We start from the raw sequence: 18297 nt of genomic DNA on the forward strand, positions 1-18297 counted from the left end.
AAGAGTCGGACATGACTGAGCGACTGAACTAAACTAATTCATTTTGTATTCCTGCTACAAAGAAGATCACACTGGCCACTGCCTTGCCTCGTTTATAGTAAATAACACCTGTAATTCCTTTAAATATGATGTGGCATTTTTCTTCATAGCTTATGTGTAACAACCTATTTGTGCTTTCATTTACTTTAATTCTTCTTATGTGTATATGCATGGAGTAGTATACATACATACGTATATTATCTAGCACCAAGAGAACCTAGAACCACATCTAACACCCACATCTTGGTTTCTAACATCTTTCTCAATATAAGGAGTAAGGGATCCTTGGACAAATGATGATTCTAGGGGCAGAGAGAATGTATCTGAGCCTAGAGTAGCATCTCATAGTGACAGAAAACAATGAAGTGCTTTTAAAAGTGGTGATATGTGAAAAGGACATAGTAGTCAACCTCAAAGAGCTCCCAATGGCCAAAGTCGGAACAGTTTTGCAACAGAATATTGATAAATAGCAATAATGATAGTGTTGAGTTATAATTTAAAGAGTAAAACAATCATCTATGAAGCCATACTAATATATGTGATCAAATAAATAAATAATTGAAGGATAAGAGACAAATGTTTCTTACAGAAGAATTGCAAATAATAAGGGAAGTTGCTCTCCCACACCTGGAGATAAAACTTAATTCCTCTCACCCTGAGTGTAGGCTACACTTAGTCATTCCCCTTCTAACTAATAGAATATGAAAATAGTTACTATAAAAATAGTAACTCTACAGTAGAGAAATATGACATACACCACCTTCACTAAATGATCAAGGTTAACATCACTGGTGATAAATCATGTTTATAACATGTATCCTTGACATGATGTGAGAAGGGCACTGCACCTTTAGATTATTTGTCCAAAAAGTCCATAACTCCAGTCTATTGTGAGAAAACATTAGACAAACCCAAACTAGGGGATTTCATACAAGCTACCTAATCTTTAATTTTCAAGAGTCTCAAGGTCATAAAAAAAAGGAAGTCTGAGAAACTGGCACAGATTGGAGGAGAGTAGGAAGACATTGCTGACTAAATGCAATGTTTTGTCCTATGTGGAATCCTGGAACAAAAATATTAGTGGAAAAGCTGGTAAAGCAAAGCAAAGCAAAGTGAAGTCGCTCAGTCGTGTCCGACTCTTTGTGACCCCATGGACTGTAGCCTACCAGGCTCCTCAATCTATGGAATTCTCCAGGCAAGAATACTGGAGTGGGTTGCCATTTCCTTCTCCAGGGGATCTTCCCGACCCAGGGATTGAACCTGGGTCTTCCTCATTACAGGCAGACGCTTTAAAAGATGGTGAAGTCTACTAAAATCTGTAGTTCAGTTAGGAGTATTGCACCAATGTTAACGCTTAGTGATAAACATTCTATGGTTATGTTAGATGTTAGCATTAGGGTAGATGGGGGTAGCATATACTGGTACTCTCTGTACTATTTGCAACTGTTCTGTAAAACCATTTCAAAATGAGAAGCTAAAAATATCTTCCACAGAACTCCATCAGCAGGAATCATCTCGGCAGTGTATCCATTCCTAGAAGAGAATGCTGTTATCCAGATATGCTGGATAAGACTTTGGTTTCCAGAGCCTGGGTGTATATTTAATTCCTGTCCTGGCCACTCATGAGCTATGTTATGAACAAATTTCTTAAGTATTTCATGTTTCAATATTCTCGTCTGTAAAACAGAAGATAGGTAGCTATGAGAATGGCAGGGTTTAATATGTATAAAACACAAACAACAGTGGAGGGTTAGTTATCATTGATTTAATTCCCACTCAATATGTCATTGTTGAATGATTAAAGAATGAATGATGCAAGGTTTTTGCTCAAAGGTAGTTGCGATTCAATTAAAGTCAGAGAGAGTTTGGAGAAGCAGCTGAGAGCACAACGTGAAGGCTCCATGAGGCACAGTGGAGGGGTTGGCATAAAGATGGCACAAGTATAAGAATAAATTGTGGGGGAGGGGGGTGGGGCAGTGAAACAAGGAGCAATACTGATATGGAAGTGTGTCTGAGTGCCCTGAATTCTGATTAACAGTGAGGAGCGAGTAGTCTCTCTAGGGCATGCTGCCTTAGGTAGGTTCTTCACTTGAAACCCACTCTGCTCTGTATTTGCAGGAGGCTGTTCCCTGCAGGCTGCATTTCTCAGCCTTCCATTTCTGCTGGTTTCCAGCTCAATATGGTCAATTGGGCTTCCCAGGTAGCTCTGTTGGTAAAGAATCTGCCTGCAATGCAGGAGACCCCAGTTCAATTTTTGGGTCGGGAAGATCCACTGGAGAAGGGATAGGCTACCCACTCCAGTATTCTTGGGCTTTGCTTGTGTTCTTGGGCTTCCCTTGTGGCTCAGCTGGTAAAGAATCCACCTGCAAAGCGGGAAACCTGGGTTCGATCCCTGTGTTGGGAAGATGCCTTAGAGAAGGGAAAGGCTACCCACTCCAGTATTCTGGCCTGGAGAATTCCACGGACTGGACTGGACTGTATCAGCGACGGGATCTCAGAGTCGGACACGACTGAGTCACTTTCACTTCACTTTCGCAGTCAATAGGAGGCAATGTTGAGACGCTGCAGAGTGGGAGACTGGAGTCCCTGGCTGGGGCAATGACTCCAGCAGCAGTGATATTTCGCCCATGAACAGTCCTGCCATGGCCTCAGTTTTTGCCCAGGAGCCAGTCATGTCACCACCTCCTCTATCCCTGTAACTTGAGTCTTAATGGCCTCCTTCTGTGAGTATTCTCACAGAATAACTCCTCCTGTGAGTTATTCTCTGGGTTGCCTCCCTGTCCTCTATTTGGCTCTCTGTCCCTCCATTATCCATGTAACTTATTCCCAGTTTTGAAATTGCTGTTAATAAATGCTCAGGTGGTTTCTGTTTCCTGGTTAGATTCTGACAAAAACAAAGGTAGTGGTGAAATTCCCTGTTTTCCAGACTGACTGAAACTCTGGGACAAGGTTTCCCAGTGCTCCACGGCTTGTTTTCCGAAGTATCTGTGACAGTCAGTGTGCTGTGAAGTATCCTGGGCTTCAGGTATTGTGGGAGCCAGTGTAGGATTGCTGAAGCACCACAGCTTTCCAGACAGTCCCAGACAGGTAAGGAACATCCGATGGACACAGCCAGTGATGGGCCATCAGGGTTTATATGGGCAAAAGAGCCCCCCTGATTAGAAGTATGCTAGAGTATTGGAGTCAGAGAAGGGGCATCCATACCATTCCAGGCGCTTTAAATAAACCTGACTTACCATGCTGGTATTTCATACACAAAGATGCTACTATCGTTAGCATTGTGTCTTCAGCATTCATTTAGACAGCCTCTCACATGCATTCTTGCTCTCTGTCTCCTCGTTTGGGCTCCATTTCTCACACTTATTCCTCACTTTGCCCTTACGAAGGGCAACCTGGCTTGGCCGGCTGCCCTACCTTGACCTTGGTGTCTCTTCCAGGACATCATTCTGGAATTTGTCTCTCAGCTCCTCATACCCCACCACAGTGATGAAGGGCCCTCCTTCCATACACCCACTTAGGACCTCACCGGGGTCTTCCTTTCATTTCAATTAAAAATAGGAAACCAAATGAAAGATGGGTGTGAGGGTTGATGATGAGGTTAGCAGCAATGGTCAGGTTAGAATAATGGGAAGAGAGATGGGGGCAAGCAGGTAGCTAGGGAGCTGTTAAATGTAGCTAGAACCTGGACTCTGAGAGTGGAAGAAGTGTAGATGTATGGGAACTCCAAGGGATTTCTTTAGAGAGAGAGATAATGATAGTAATAATATTTAATAATAAAGACACAGCTTACAGAGTATCTAATCCTTTCCTTTTGGCCTCAGTTGGATGGCTCTGTAAACATCCTTGCCTGTCTGAGAGACAGCAGCAGTGACAGGTGGGGTTTTTGGGGGTGAGGCGGTTTCTCCTTCCTATGGAAAGGGTATTGCAAAAGCAGTTCTATGAGAATCCTGTTAGTTCCTCCTTCCCACCAAACTGAGTCCTCAAAGAAATTCCTATATAGACATTCTCAGCTCTCTACTGAGAGAGGTACTTTATGGCTATTAAAGATTGATCATGGCACTTAAAATCTAGAAAACAGTACCATTAGTTAGTGATTTAGTTACAGAGTGCAACCACGTGTACTCTCATGCAAGCCAGGCTCATTAATGCCTCTTCCCGTCACCTAAAAAGGTAAGCCTGAACGTGTTCATGTCCCCAGAGGTGACTCCTTGATGAAAAATAATGAAAACATTTGTCACCGCAGGCTGATGCTGAGAAGTCACCTGCTCGGCCTAGATAGCAACTTATTTTCAGCTATGAATCCAGGAAGACAATGTATCTGGAGTGTGATATTGTGAGCAATATGGGTTTTGCATGGATGAAGACCTACTTTGAGTACTGGCTTCACGATTTCCTGGCTGTGTGACTATTGGTAATTTACTTAACTTTCCTGTGCTTCAGCTTACTTACCATTTATTATTTTTCTATCACAAAAATCAGGATAATAAAGCATCCCTTATAGTGCCTTTTCAAGGATTAAATGAGTAATAGTACTGGACCTAGCATAGCTGGTATTTAGTGGCTTGTTATTGCTGGTGATGGTGTTTTAAGTGTATTTCCTGAAGGACAGTCTCTCTCATTCCTGTTCCATAGAGCCCTCTCCCAGAGATAAAATGAAATTAGATTGCAATGGTTCTTTTGGTGGGGAGTCACACAGCGTGGAATGTGGGATGTCAGTTCCCTGCCAGGGATCGAACCCATGACCCCAACATTGAAAGCTCAGAGTATTAACCACTTGAATGCAAGGAAAGTCCCCTCCAATGGTTCTTAGTGACAGCTGCACTTTATAATCACTTGGCAGAGATTTTCAAATATACCAATGCCAGGCCACATCTCAGAACAATTCAGTCAGAATGTCTGGAGGTGAAATCCAAACAGGTTCTTCTAATATGCAATTGGGGATGAGAATCACCAGCTTAGAGGCACCATGGATCTGAAGTTGGATGGTGTGATGGCTAATTTTGTGTCAACTTGACAAGGCCATAGTGGGGGTGGTCCAGATAGCTGATTAACCATTAGTTCTATGCATGTCTGTGGTGGTGTTTCTGGGTAAGATTAGCATTTGAATCTAGTAGACTAAGGAAAGCAGATTACCATCCCCAGTGTGGGTGAGCATTATCCAGTCTTTTCAGGAAGCGAAGAGAACCAAAAGCTGGAGGGAGAATTCTAATTATATAAACCGGGACATTGCCTTCTGCCCTTGGACTGGGATGTACACCATTGGCTCTTTCTGGTCTTTTTGGCCTTTGAACTTGACTATACCACTGGATCTCCTGGGTCTCCAGCTTATAGACAGCAGATTGTGGGATTTCTTAGCTTCCATAATTTTGTGATCCAATTCTTTATAACAAAGTACAAAGTATATATACCCAGCTCCCCTGGTGGCTCAGAGGTAAAGAATCCACCTGCCAGTGCAGGAGACACAGGTTCGATCCCTGGGTTGGGAAGATTCCCCTCAAGGAGGAAATGGCAATCCACTCCAGTATCCTTGTCTGGGAAATCCCATGGACAAAGGAGCATGGCAGGCAAAAGAGTCAATGGAGTCACAAAAGAGTCAGACACAATTTAGCAACCTAACAACAGTGTGTGTGTGTGTGTGTGTGTATATATATATATATATACACACATATATATGTATATATATATCATAAGACTGTTGTCTATATTAGAGTTGTATTCTGTTTCTCTGGAGAACTCTAATATAGACAACAGTCTTATGATCCTTTGTGTTCTACAGATTTGAGAAGACGTATTCTTCCTCTCTTATGAGGAATATGAACCTTCATTTTCCTAAAAGAGACAATTTCAGTTTACTATCACCTTATATTCAGATCTAGGGTAGAAGGATTTTGCTGAATCTATTTGCATAAATATGATTTGATTAGCAGTATGTTGCAGAGTTATCCAGTGGATAAATGTAAATTAAGTCATGTTTATATTTAGGGACTACTCATGGATGTTTATATACTGATATATACCTATATATCCATTATAGTTATTTCTTTTTTTGATGCAATAATTGCCATATTTGGCCAGTGGAGACACTTCACGTTGGCTCTAGTGTTATTTTAATATGACCCAATAACAGTCTTTGATAATACTTATCCAATGTAAGATATTATCATTATTGGTTATTTTTATTGGTACATAGACTATAAATACTTGAAATGAGAGCTGGGATTAAAGCATTGTATGAGAAACAATAATTTTTAGAACACTGAATTGAGTACACACACAAAAGCTTGTGAGGAGAGTAAAATAATAAGGAAAGGTTTAAAAGCGTAACACATTGTTATCTCATTCTACATTTACAATCATAAAGGTGTTTTTTTTCTTAACCACTTCCTCACCAACTCAATCACCTTTATAACAAAGTCAACATTGTATATATTTCTGGTAGATTTCATAAGCTCCCAGAAGTTTCCTGGTAATACCTTGTATTAAAAAGAGCAGGTGATACCAAGGCCAAGTATATGTTCCTGACATAAATAGCAGGAAGTCTATGAAGTGTTTGTTTTAAGAAGAGTAGGTTTGAAACATATGCTTGAATGTATAGAAGCACAATACATTCTCCAGTGCAGTATAACACCTGTGTAGAACAGCTAAACCATATGTTTCAGAAATTATACTTTGAAAATTACTATGTAGATGTCAAAAAGGAAAATGCATATTTACAAAAAAATAAACACATGTTTGCTATTAACACAACTTAACTGTATGTTTTCTTCAATCCTTTTTAATTGCAACAAGTTTTCAAAAATCTAAGATATGTCAAAACTTCTTCTAAAGCCATTAACATATAATAAGCCAAAAATCTAAGAAGTCTATTGTCAAAGAGATGATACTAAAATTTCTATGCAACATTGAGATTTAAATCAACCCAGTTTTAATGCAACTCACAAAATGTAGTATCAGAAACTCCATGTGTCACAAAATAGCTATTGGCAGATATATTTTCCATTGAAATTTTGTTGGTCTCAGGGAAAGAGCGTTCTACTCTTTTTAGCTGAAGATCTAACACTGTGTTAAGGTTGTTCATGTTGTAGGTATGGTTTAGGGTAGGGTGTGCACAGGAAAGTAAGGTAAGAGTGAGATGTCCTCAGGCTGCTGTGTGTGATTGGAGAGTTTCTTACCTGGAATATACTCTAGAGCAGAGGAAGACTTACTGCTAAGTCACTTCAGTCGTGTCCGACTCTGTGCGACCCCATAGACGACAGCCCACCAGGCTCCACCATCCCTAGGATTCTCCAGGCAAGAACACTGGAGTGGGTTGCCATTTCCTTCTCCAATGCATGAAAGTGAAAAGTGAAAGTGAAGTCACTCAGTTGTGTCCGACTCTTGGCGACCCCATGGACTGCAGCCTCTCAGGCTCCTCCATCCATGGGATTTTCCAGGCAAGAGTACTGGAGTGGGGTGCCATTGCCTTCTCCAGGAAGACTTAAAGTTGGAATAAATGGAAATACTAAATTTGATAATATTACCAAGAAAGGCAGGATTGTATCTTCAGCTGTATTTAACACAAGCTGCTACCTTAATGATTTGATCTATGCTGCTCTAAGAGCTAAAATTTAACTGAAAGGATAATTTGATTGAATTGAAAGATTTATTATAATGTGTTCCTAAATAAACACATTCTTTGAGCCTATTTTTAATGACTAGTTTGTGCACGCTCAGTCATTTCAGTCATGTCAGACTCTTTGTGAACCTATGGACTGCAGCCCATCAGGCTCCTCTGCCCATGAGATTCTCCAGGCAAGAGTACAGGAGTGGGTAGCCATGCCTTCCTCCAGGGGATCTTCCTGACCCAGGGATGGAACACGGGTATCCAGCTTTGCAGATGGATTCTTTACTGCTGAACCACAGGGGAAGCCCCAGTGACTAGTTTAGACCTTGACAATTAATACTCATTTGTAAGGTAATATTTGATGTAGCAAACTAGTGAATATAGTACATTGATAGAGTAAAGCAATTTGTTTCTATAATTAGGTAAAATAACCAAATTTCATTTAATAGCTATTAATTCGCTGAATAAACCTCATATTCACAGATAACGTGAAAGAAACATTCATACAACTCAAGTTAAAACATTTCAAACTCTTGGTCAGTTTGGTTCAAATTACTGTAGTGGTTCTATATGAGTACAATAAAATTTTCACTACAAAAATGAGATACGTCTGGAAGATGCCTCACAACTTCTCTCTCTCTCTAGGAGATTCACAGTGCACATAGGATAAGATTATTCTAGTTCAGTTCAGTTCAGTCATTCAGTCGTGTCTGACTCTTTGTGATCCCACAGACTGCAGCATGCCAGGCTTCCCTGTCCATCACCAACTCCTGGAGCTTGCTCAAACTCATGTCCATCAAGTTGGTGATGCCACCCAACCATCTCATCCTCTGTCATCCCCTTCTCTTCCCACCTCCAATCTTTCCTAGCATCAGGGTCTTTTCCAGCGTGTCCGTTCTTCACATCAGGTAGCCAAAGTATTGGAGCTTCGGCTTTAGCATCAGTCTGAATTATTCTAAGATATCCTATAATAACAAAGCCTATTTTAACTGTTTCCCAAAGTTGTTCCTGGATCATTTTCCCAAGGAAAACCTTTATTCTGGTAAACCCTGTTGGCTTCTTATACAACAGCTCTTCCCTCCTACCCTTTTCTAACAGAACAATGATTTCACTGGAACAGCAATAAGCCCAGTCCCAATGCATCTTGCGTTCTCTAAGCCAGTCTTGAGAATCCCTAGTGGCAGACCTGTGATGCAGAACCTGGCCAATGAGGCCTAAGGAGAAGTCTCCTGAGAGATTCTTCCTTTATCACAAAGTGTGGCATTGCGAGCCAGGCATATTACCCTATTATCCTTCAGATACTGTTCTGTGAAAAATAAGATGCCTCTAAAAGTGACAGCCTCTTACAGTCAGGAAGTTACAAAACCTGAGGTCAAAAGCCTTCTGGCTGAGGTGGGAGGAACAGAAGGATAAAAAGGACTTGAATCTTTGATGAAATTGTTGAATCCAAAAATCAACTTGATGACTGCACCTGTCTCCATATTTCTTAATAAGAAAATATAAATTTTATATAAGCTACTCTCAAATGTGATTATTGTCACTTGCAGCTCAAACCATCCCAACTTACAAACATTCTCTCGGGCAATGGAATTAAGAGGGTGTCTGGCTGATTTCCTGTGAGATTGAGTGCTCAATACGCACTAGTTGGGGAAGGAAGCATGAAGGGTTGTTCAGGGCTGGGACCAAGGGGATTAATTTAACAAGACTGAGCCTGCTGTTCAGATCATGGCAAACTTAGCTTCATATGAGTCAGCACGGTGCTAATAGTATGAGGGCTATTCGCTGTGAAGAACATCAGTAAGCATAAAAGAAGATGATGCTGAGGGAAGAAACAATCTTAAAAATTTAAGTCTCATTCAAGCTGCAAGTCCTGTGGGTTGACTGGGGTCTCCGCTCTGACTCATCTTCACTCTGGGGCCCAGGAGCAGGGAGAATCTTCATCTGGACCAGTGCTGGTTGTTGTATAAGAGAAAAGAAAGCTCTGGGGATTCTCACTTGACAATCAAAGGCTTGGGCCAGAAATAACACCCATCATTTCTCACAGCTCATTAAACAGAACTGGTTACAAGATTCCACTCAACCATAAAGAGGCCAGGAACGGGAAGCACTCAGAGAACATCTTCACCGGCTATGGCTCACAGCAGTGGGGCTGGCACCGCAACAGAAGATTCTAGCCAGAAAGAATGCTTGAGTCCCTTGGATTCTCTCTGGGAGGTCTGTCTGAGCAAAAGCCAGGCCTGAGTTGGTGGCTGGAGGATTTCAGGGAACTGCATTTGGCCTTGGGGGAGAGAGCTCACAAGCACTAGACAGTGTGTCAGGGTTCTATCAGACAACCCAAATCCAAGCAGGACTCTGGCCCCAGGAGGGAAACTGGAGGCCTAGATGTTTACCACAAGTTTCTATTTGCTGAGTTCAGGTAGATAAACCTTCTATATGGTTTAATTTGAGAGGAATTTCTGAGGCCAGGTGGCATGGGAGAGAGGATTTGTAAGTCAGAGTAGCAGGAAGGTGAATTTAACCAACTTATGGTTGAAGGAGAGCCAAGGTTCTACTCAGGGAGATAGTTTCAAAAGTCAAATTTGAAGGGATTAGTGAGGCCAGAAATAAGAGAATAAGTCAACAAAGCCCGAGTTCAGGAGGATTACATGTGGAACGCAATGTAATGTGAGGCATGGACTTTGACAAGTAGCTTAGGAATAATGCAGTGAACCATGTGAGTGGACTCAACATTTCTTTCTTTGTGTCCAGCATAAGAAGAATTGCGCAATTTCGAGGGGTCATGCCAGACTGGACAAACATGTTTGTTCCTGAGGGGAGAAGCCTGTGATTTAGTGAGGTTCCCGGTGCCTTGGGCCTAAGGGCAGAAAGACAAATTGCAGACTCACTGGCTGGGGAAGAGCTGCAGCTGGTCTGAACTGGGTGTACACAGCCTGGGTGTACCTTGCTGATAGAGCAGAGCTGAATCTTCAGCGAAAGACCTTCAGCACCTGAGCTTAGCAGAGCTGAAAAGGAGGGCTGGATGTTTCATCACTTACAGATGACTTTTCAAGACAGACCTACATTACTGGCATCCTTGGACTTCTCTCAACACCACTCATTGGGCATCTAGAATGAGATTTCTGGGCATTTGAAATTTCTTTCTATGTATGTCCCCTTTCTCAGTGACTTGCACCTGGCCCTTTGATGCACGGACAAGAACTATTCTGGCACTCTTGACCTAGTAAGAACCCATTAATTGTTGGTTGTTATGGATGGAACATAGAAATTTTATCCACAGAAAGTGGATATAAAGTTGTCCAACCTGACTGGAAACAATGCTTCTAGAAACTTTATGATGTAAAATTGGATTGACCGAGGAGAAAAACTGCTATTTGTTGCAATTCTGTTTTATATCAGGCACTGGGCCAGGCGGGGCTTCCCAAGTGGCACTTCCCACGTGCCAGTGCAGGAGATGTGAGATGGAGGAGGATACAGCAACCCACTCCAGTATTCTTGCCTGGAGAATCCCATGGACAGAGAAACCTGGTGGCCCATAGTCCAGAGGGTCACAAAGATTCGGACATGACTGAAGCAACTTAGCATTCACATACACGCTGGGCCAGGTACTTTAAAACATCAGCCCATTTACTTCTCACATTAGTCAAGAGGCAGATTTTCTTTTCTTTCACTTTATAAACAAAGACCAGAGGCTCATAGGTTAATTAGCTTGCATGAGTTTACACACTGTGTGGATCAGTAAGCAATGAAGCTGTGTTCTGAAGGCAGGACTCCATAGCCCAAGGCTTTATCACTTCACCGCTCTGCAGACAACAGAAATAACACAGTACTTTGATCAACCAGTGAGCATCAGAAGGGGCCTCCTAGATATTATTTATACATCTGCTAAAGAGGGGAACCACAGAGGAGAGAGCAATTAGCTAACTAGTGAATCATCCTCTGTTGCACAAATAAGCTAATTGAATTTACTTAGGAAGAAGCAAGGCCCTGTTTCTGCTATCCAGTCGTGGGCCAGTTAATTTACCTCTCGGAGCCCTGGTTTCTGTATCTATAAAATGTGATCTCTCCCTTTGTCAGGGGTTCCTTTACCAATCCATTTATAAGGAGTAGCTGAGATTATATATGTTCAATCAATACGGATACTGAAAAGAAATATTCAAATGGAAGGCATCATTATTGACTTTGCCCACCAGACATTATAAGTAAAATATTTTCCACTTAAAATGTGTTACAATTGTACAATAGGGAGCCAGGCTAACCCTAGATTTTAACGAGAAAACACTTCTAATCAAGACATCAGACATAACTTAAGCAAGCAAAATTAGGTCTTTAAAACAATTTATTCTAATAATCAAGACATCAGACATAAGCAAACAAAATTAGGTCTTTAAAACAATTTATTCTAATATGTAATTTTAAATGATTTTCTGTATAGAATAGAAATTGATCATAAGATTAATGAGTGAGCTAATCACAAATTAGGAAACCTGAATTTATTAGTCTTTAAGTTACTTTTGATTTATAAATTTTATATAATTGCCAAATATTTAGAAGTACAGGCAGAAACATCCCTTTAAAAATGTACTGCTTTTTAAGTTCTTTCTATGAAAACTAGGAAAGGAAAAAACCCATTTTTTATACGCAAGACTTCCTCCTATTAACCGTCAATAACAGTTAAGTGTATTTTTGGAGACATGAGACAGCACAAAGATGCTTCTGTAATTCATTAGAAGGCTCTTCTTAAGTATAATTATATTACACAGCTCTGCTTGGTCATTAGTTTCTTGTTTAGCAACAATGTGCTTCATTTTAAATCCTTTGATGGTGGTAGTCATTTGTAACTATGCCCTTGAATTCTGAAAGCATGTGTACCACAGCCCTGATGAACAATGGGTATTTCTGGACAACGATGTAACTGGTTTCCCATAAGAGATCATACAGAAATGGCCTGTAACAACACCAACAATTTACAAAAGGTTTCTGAGCTTGAAGTACAACCCCAAGTGTGGTGTGTGGTTATGCATGTGTATGTGTGTGTGCACTTGTGCAATAAAAAACTAAAAGCAAGTCGTTAGATACAAGGCATGATTTTCTTAGTGGCTTAATAACCATGTCACATTTTGAAGTTTTTGATGCTGCTTAAATTAAGGTGTGTTAACACATAGCATAGATTGACCTGAAAGTGAGACATTTTGGAGCTTTTTAGTTTTACCTGTCTTCTTTGTGCAGAAAAATGTCTCATGTTTGTGTATTTACTTACATATATATATATATTGAGCACCCATATGCATTGGGAACTATTTAGGTGCACAGAACACAGGTCTTGGTTTCCACAAGAGCAACCAGGTCAGTGGCAGGGGAACAAATAAGTCAAGCTGAATAACCTGCTTATCCTCCAGCCTGTGAGAAACAGAGGATCACGTTAATGCTCCAGCTTGTTACCCTCACCTGCTGATCTAGTGCCTCCCCAAAGCTGGGGGTTTCCAGGGATGCCCTACAATATTGTGACCACACCCCCTGGAACACACTCTTATCTTTCTGCCTGCTAGTGCAACCAGCAACAACACAGACTGCACTCAGATATTAAGACCAACTGCCCAGCTGGGATCCCCCTGAGAGAGAGCATCGTGTTCAGCTGCTGCATTTGGACGCTAGCGTCAGGTCCTGTTGTTTATCCCTGCTCTGCACCACATCACACATTCTGCTGTCCCTGTCTTTTCTTCCCTGTTTCCCTCCTCTCCCGGCTTTTGTTCTCCCAGGCTCTTTGGAAAGCCATATTTACATTCTTCACATATGGCAAGTGTTTTTGGTCAAAAGAAAAAATCTGCAACGTGCTCCTTAGCACAGTGATTTGCGAAACAAGGCTGGCTTCAACTTGAAAGAAAAGCTTGCGGTAGGCAACCAGATCAAACAAAAATCCCCAGAACCACTCTGGCCACACTGTAATTCTTATTCATAAAAGCTAAATATACTTACACTTTACAGGTGTGCATTAAATAAAACCCCCCTTACCAATACAAGAAGGTGAGTACTGGAGTCATTAAAATTTTTATTATTGAGCCACCAAAGGTTAAAGAAAGCCATATAGACATCTACATTTTCCTAAGACACTGGCATTATAGTAGGAACCAGAATTATTTTCTTACGGATTAGCCATCTGGCCAGATGGCACCAGAGAACACAGTGGGAACAATACTTGCAGAGTGCCTATTACCCGCTGAGGTAGGGCCTTTATATGTTTTCTTCACTGAATCCTTATATGACCAACATTAGGAGGTAACTAACAGGCAGGTAAGCACTGACAGAGAGAGAGACTGAGGCTTACAGGTTAAGTATCTTGCCAAGGCTTTTCAGCCCTTCTAACTTACTTCAGCTCCTTACTCTTGAGATGCCAGAGCATTTCTAGGATTCCCATGTTCCTTGCCTCTTTTGTGAGTTTTCCTTTCTCTATAAAGCAGTGGGAACACTAGGTCAGGTTTGGTTTGGACAGGAGTTGCCTCAGAGAATGACCGGTAGCTCTGCTAGTCATCCACATCACAAGCACTCTAACCAAAGAGCAGATGGATAGCAGGGACAGAGTCCTTTGTAGGTGTTATTAATACAAGGAAACACTCGCAGTTTTGCACCAACACAGATCTGGATTCGTATCCCATCTCTACTACCACCTGTGGGACTCGGGGCAAGCTGTTTAACTTCTCTGAGCCTTAGCTTTCTTAACTGCAATGTGAAGTTAATGCCACATACTTCTCCACACTATGGTAAGGATTACAGGAAGGACTTGGCAAACAGTGGCTGATTATTTTCCCTCCTACCTCTGCAGTTCCTGGAGGCACAGCTCCTGTGTTCATCACTGGTTTGCTCGAGTGGGGCCAGGCCTGCCCTGGTCTCTAAGTCAGTGTTGATCAGCATTAGGAGCCTAGGCCTTTCAGACTGTGGTCCTGACATCTTGCCTAGATCCTGCTATACCTGACTTCTCCTCAGTCTTTCTCATCCCCAGCTCAGGTTCTGTCTGGGGTCTAGGTGAACGAACTGGTCTTCTTCCTGCTGCCAAAGCCTGCTGGATTAGATGGCCACACTCACTTTACACCCTAGTCCATGCCCAAGATCTTGACATCCTTTAGATGCTATAGAATGCTGGCCTCTGCAACTGGGTATGATCATCCTACTCATAATTTGTATTGTGATTGTTCTGAGCATCTCCTCAGAAGTTAGACGTGAAGCCAGGCCTAGCCTGCAATGCAGGAGACCTGGGTTCGATTCCTGGGTTGGGGAGATTCCCTGGAGAAGGAAATGCCAACCCACTCCAGTATTCTTGCCTGGAGAATCCCATGGACAGAGAAGCCTAGCAGGCTACAGTCCATGGGGTCACAAGAGTCAGCCACAATTTAGCGACTAAACCGCCACTGAGCATCTCCTAGGTGACAGGTCCTGCAGAAATACAGGTGTGGTCCAGACAATGGAGCTAAGTGCTTTACAGGTATGATTTCACTTAATCCTTGTTATGATCTGGTAAAGTAGGTACTATGAACATCTTCATTCAAAAACTGAAGCTTGGGAAGATTGGGGACCTTTCTTTAAGTCATGCAGGAAGTTAGAGGTGAAACCAGACCGAGAATCCCAAGCCAAGGGTCACAGCCGTTATACCATAATGCTCCATCTAATCTGTCAATCTCCCACTTTCCTGGCTGTTTGATATGCTCTGTGGCAGCAGGTGGCTTCTGTCAATGCAGCAATTCTTACAATGTACTGTGATTAATTTACTCATTTCTGTCTTTCTCTAGACTGGGAGAGCCCTGACGGCAGGGACCATGTGTTTTTTTCATCCCTGTACTCCAGTGTGTAGCACAATACCTGGCACAGAATAAGAAATAAGAAATCCAAAAGAGGTTTGCTGACTGAGTGGTAGTGTTTTTTCTTTACTACCTGCTGACTTATGTTGCTGAGGTTCCATATGCTTTCTATCCAAACTCCTCTGAAGGATGACAGCTCTAGAATCAACACTAGCAGTTACTCTTGGGTCCAAAATGGTGTGTGTGTGTATGTACATATGCGTGTATTTGTGCTTGTATGTATGTGTTATGATATCAACTAACGTAACTGTAGTTGTGTTTTCAAACACTTGTCTACATCAAAAACTTTAAGCCACCATGCTTCTTTTCCACACACTTTGCATGAGATAAATACTTTTAAAGAATATAGTCTATTAAAAGAACAGAATGCTGCTCAATTTGGGTTTTGTCTCATGCTTCCTTCTGATCAGATGCAGGCTATGAGTTCCCAGCCAGAATGATGTTGTGTCCTTTTCAGGCTGTCACATCTGGAGGCCCCTGATGTCTATTTACGCATCTGAAGTTAATTTTGATCACCCAGTCAAGATGATGTCCTATGTCTTCCCTGCGTGGTTAACATTTTTTTTCCTTCTTTTAACTGATAAACAATCTATGAGGAGCCATTTTAAGACCATACACATCCAGTTACTCATCAAAATTTCCTCCTGGATTCACTGATGATTCCTGCCTGTACCTATCTTTAATATGATGTTTGCAATATGACTCTTCTGCAGTTAAGAGGAGTGGTGGTGGTGGTTTCATCATTAAATTGTGTCCAACTCTTTGCAATGTCTCAGTCTAAATTGGATCCTATGCAGGAGGGAAAATTGCCATAGAAGACATTATTGAATTATTGACAAAATCAGAATATGAATGGAAGATTAAATAAAAGCACTATATAGAAATTAAGGCTACTGAAATTTGCTCTCAAGTGATTCATAAAAATCTGTGTGTATACGTATTCATATGTGAATGGATATATATGAGTATACACACACACATGCACACACACATAGAGGGAACATATAAATGAGAAAGCACATGGATGGAATAATTATTCAAAGGTAATGGGTGTTCCCCCTATTATTCCTATTCTTTCAACTTTTCTGTAAGTTTGAAATTATTTCCAAATAAAAAATTAATAACAAGTTTTTAGCCACCTCTAGAATAAACAGAAAATGGCAACCCACTCCAGTGTTCTTGCCTGGAGAATCCCAGGGGTGGCAGAGCCTGGTGAGCTGCCATTTATGGGGTCACACAGAGTCGGACACGACTGAAGCGACTTAGCAGTAGCAGAATAAACATTGGATGTCCCACATGAAGTGATGTAAGTCTTTAGTGGCTGACATCAAATCAATTACCAAGGACCATTTCTCCTGGATGGAATGATCCCCAAGTTCCAGTCCCATAGGAGATCCTATGATACCTGGTGAAACTTCTGTCTCCATGATGGTGCCCGTAGCAACTACCAAGCAAATAATGGTGGTATTTTGAAATGGAAGACTCTAGTTTTGGTTGCACATGTCTCAGTTTTCTTTATTAACAGACAATGCAGAAATGAATGAAATGATATCTAAGGGTCTCGAATGTAAGGTGAAATGACAGAGGTCCCCGATGCAATGGTGTGAAACCTGGCATCAGCCCCTGCAAGCCCTGCTCAGTCCCCTTTCATGATGGCTGCATACTCCTTCTGGTGCTCAACCAGCTTCAGGAATACTTGATATTTCTTATCATAATACCTGTAGGAAAAAAATAATCATGTTGAATGATCTCAACAAAACGGTTGTGCAGCTTCCCCCAAGGTTTAGAAGAACAGGAATGTGTCTGTTACGGTTTTGCAGACACTTCCCACTTTTTGGAGGCAGACGACAGCCTGGGTCACATGTTTCACACCCACTATCTTTAACCTCCATGGGTGAATCTACATCTCCATTTTAGGGCTAAAGGTTTTACATCTGAGAGTTGCTCAAGGAGACAAATCTAAAAGAGTATCACTAAAAATGGGCAGAGCTGGAATTCAAACTCAGGGCTACCTGCTTTCAAAGCCTCCACTATAACACAGTGAAAAACCCAGGGCTGACACAGGACTTCTCGCATTCTCAGCTTCAATAAGTGTTTCATATATGACTACTCCACCCCTACTCCAGTTTAGTGACTGGTTTAAAGTCATAGCCTGCCCAGAGATGAGACTGAGTGTTTTAATCACTCTTTGCAGATTCTGCACCAGTATTTCCTTTGCAGACTGCTTTATCTGGGAGTAAAACCCCATGAAAACATGACTAACGCCTCTCCTGGAGCTGCACCCTGCCTCCCAGGCATCCCACAGAGGACCCTGCTTTCCTGTACTCTTGGGCTGAGTCTTCAGACGAGACGTGTTAGAACTATTGTTGCCCATGAGTCAGACAGCAGAGCAGCTGAAGCTACCTTGGCATCACAATCTTCAAAAGGACAATAGTAGCTAAGACCAGTTATACTTGCAGAGGGCAGCTTGGCCCTTATTCCTTTTGGCTGGGAGAAAAGGTAAGGGGTTAATGAAACCTGTCTAACATGTCTTGGTAGATTCTGAGGTTCTTTGAAAAGAAGTCTTCATGAAGGAACTTTGGGGCAAGCTTGGGAATTGGGAGTGAGAGAGTGTAAGAGTAACCCTGGATTACACACAGGGACTTCTACCTGTAACACCCAGGGCTAAATGAATCAATAGGAACACAACCCCCCAATCCCATCCCAGCCCCCACCCCTAGCATTTCTACTTTAAGAATTCTGGTAACTTAAGAGCTGTGATGGGGCCAAACACAGGGTTAAGAAGTGGACTTTGAGGCCTGGGTTTGA

The 18297-nt window shown here is 41.8% G+C and overlaps 1 protein-coding gene across 7 annotated transcripts in view; it reads right to left on the reverse strand.

The window, feature by feature from the left end:
* Window positions 1–17008: 17008 nt before the first annotated feature.
* Window positions 17009–18297, reverse strand: part of FGGY (FGGY carbohydrate kinase domain containing) — a 502857-nt gene continuing 501568 nt past the window's right edge. For all 7 annotated transcript variants that reach the window (XM_068963998.1, XM_068963999.1, XM_068964000.1 and 4 more), the window contains one exon: window positions 17009–17207. In XM_068963998.1, the coding sequence (XP_068820099.1) occupies window positions 17126–17207 (82 nt within the window). In that variant the 3' untranslated portion in view covers window positions 17009–17125. The remainder of the gene's footprint in view (window positions 17208–18297) is intronic.

This window comes from Capricornis sumatraensis, chromosome 2, assembly GCF_032405125.1.
Source record: "Capricornis sumatraensis isolate serow.1 chromosome 2, serow.2, whole genome shotgun sequence".
NCBI lineage: Eukaryota > Metazoa > Chordata > Mammalia > Artiodactyla > Bovidae > Capricornis > Capricornis sumatraensis.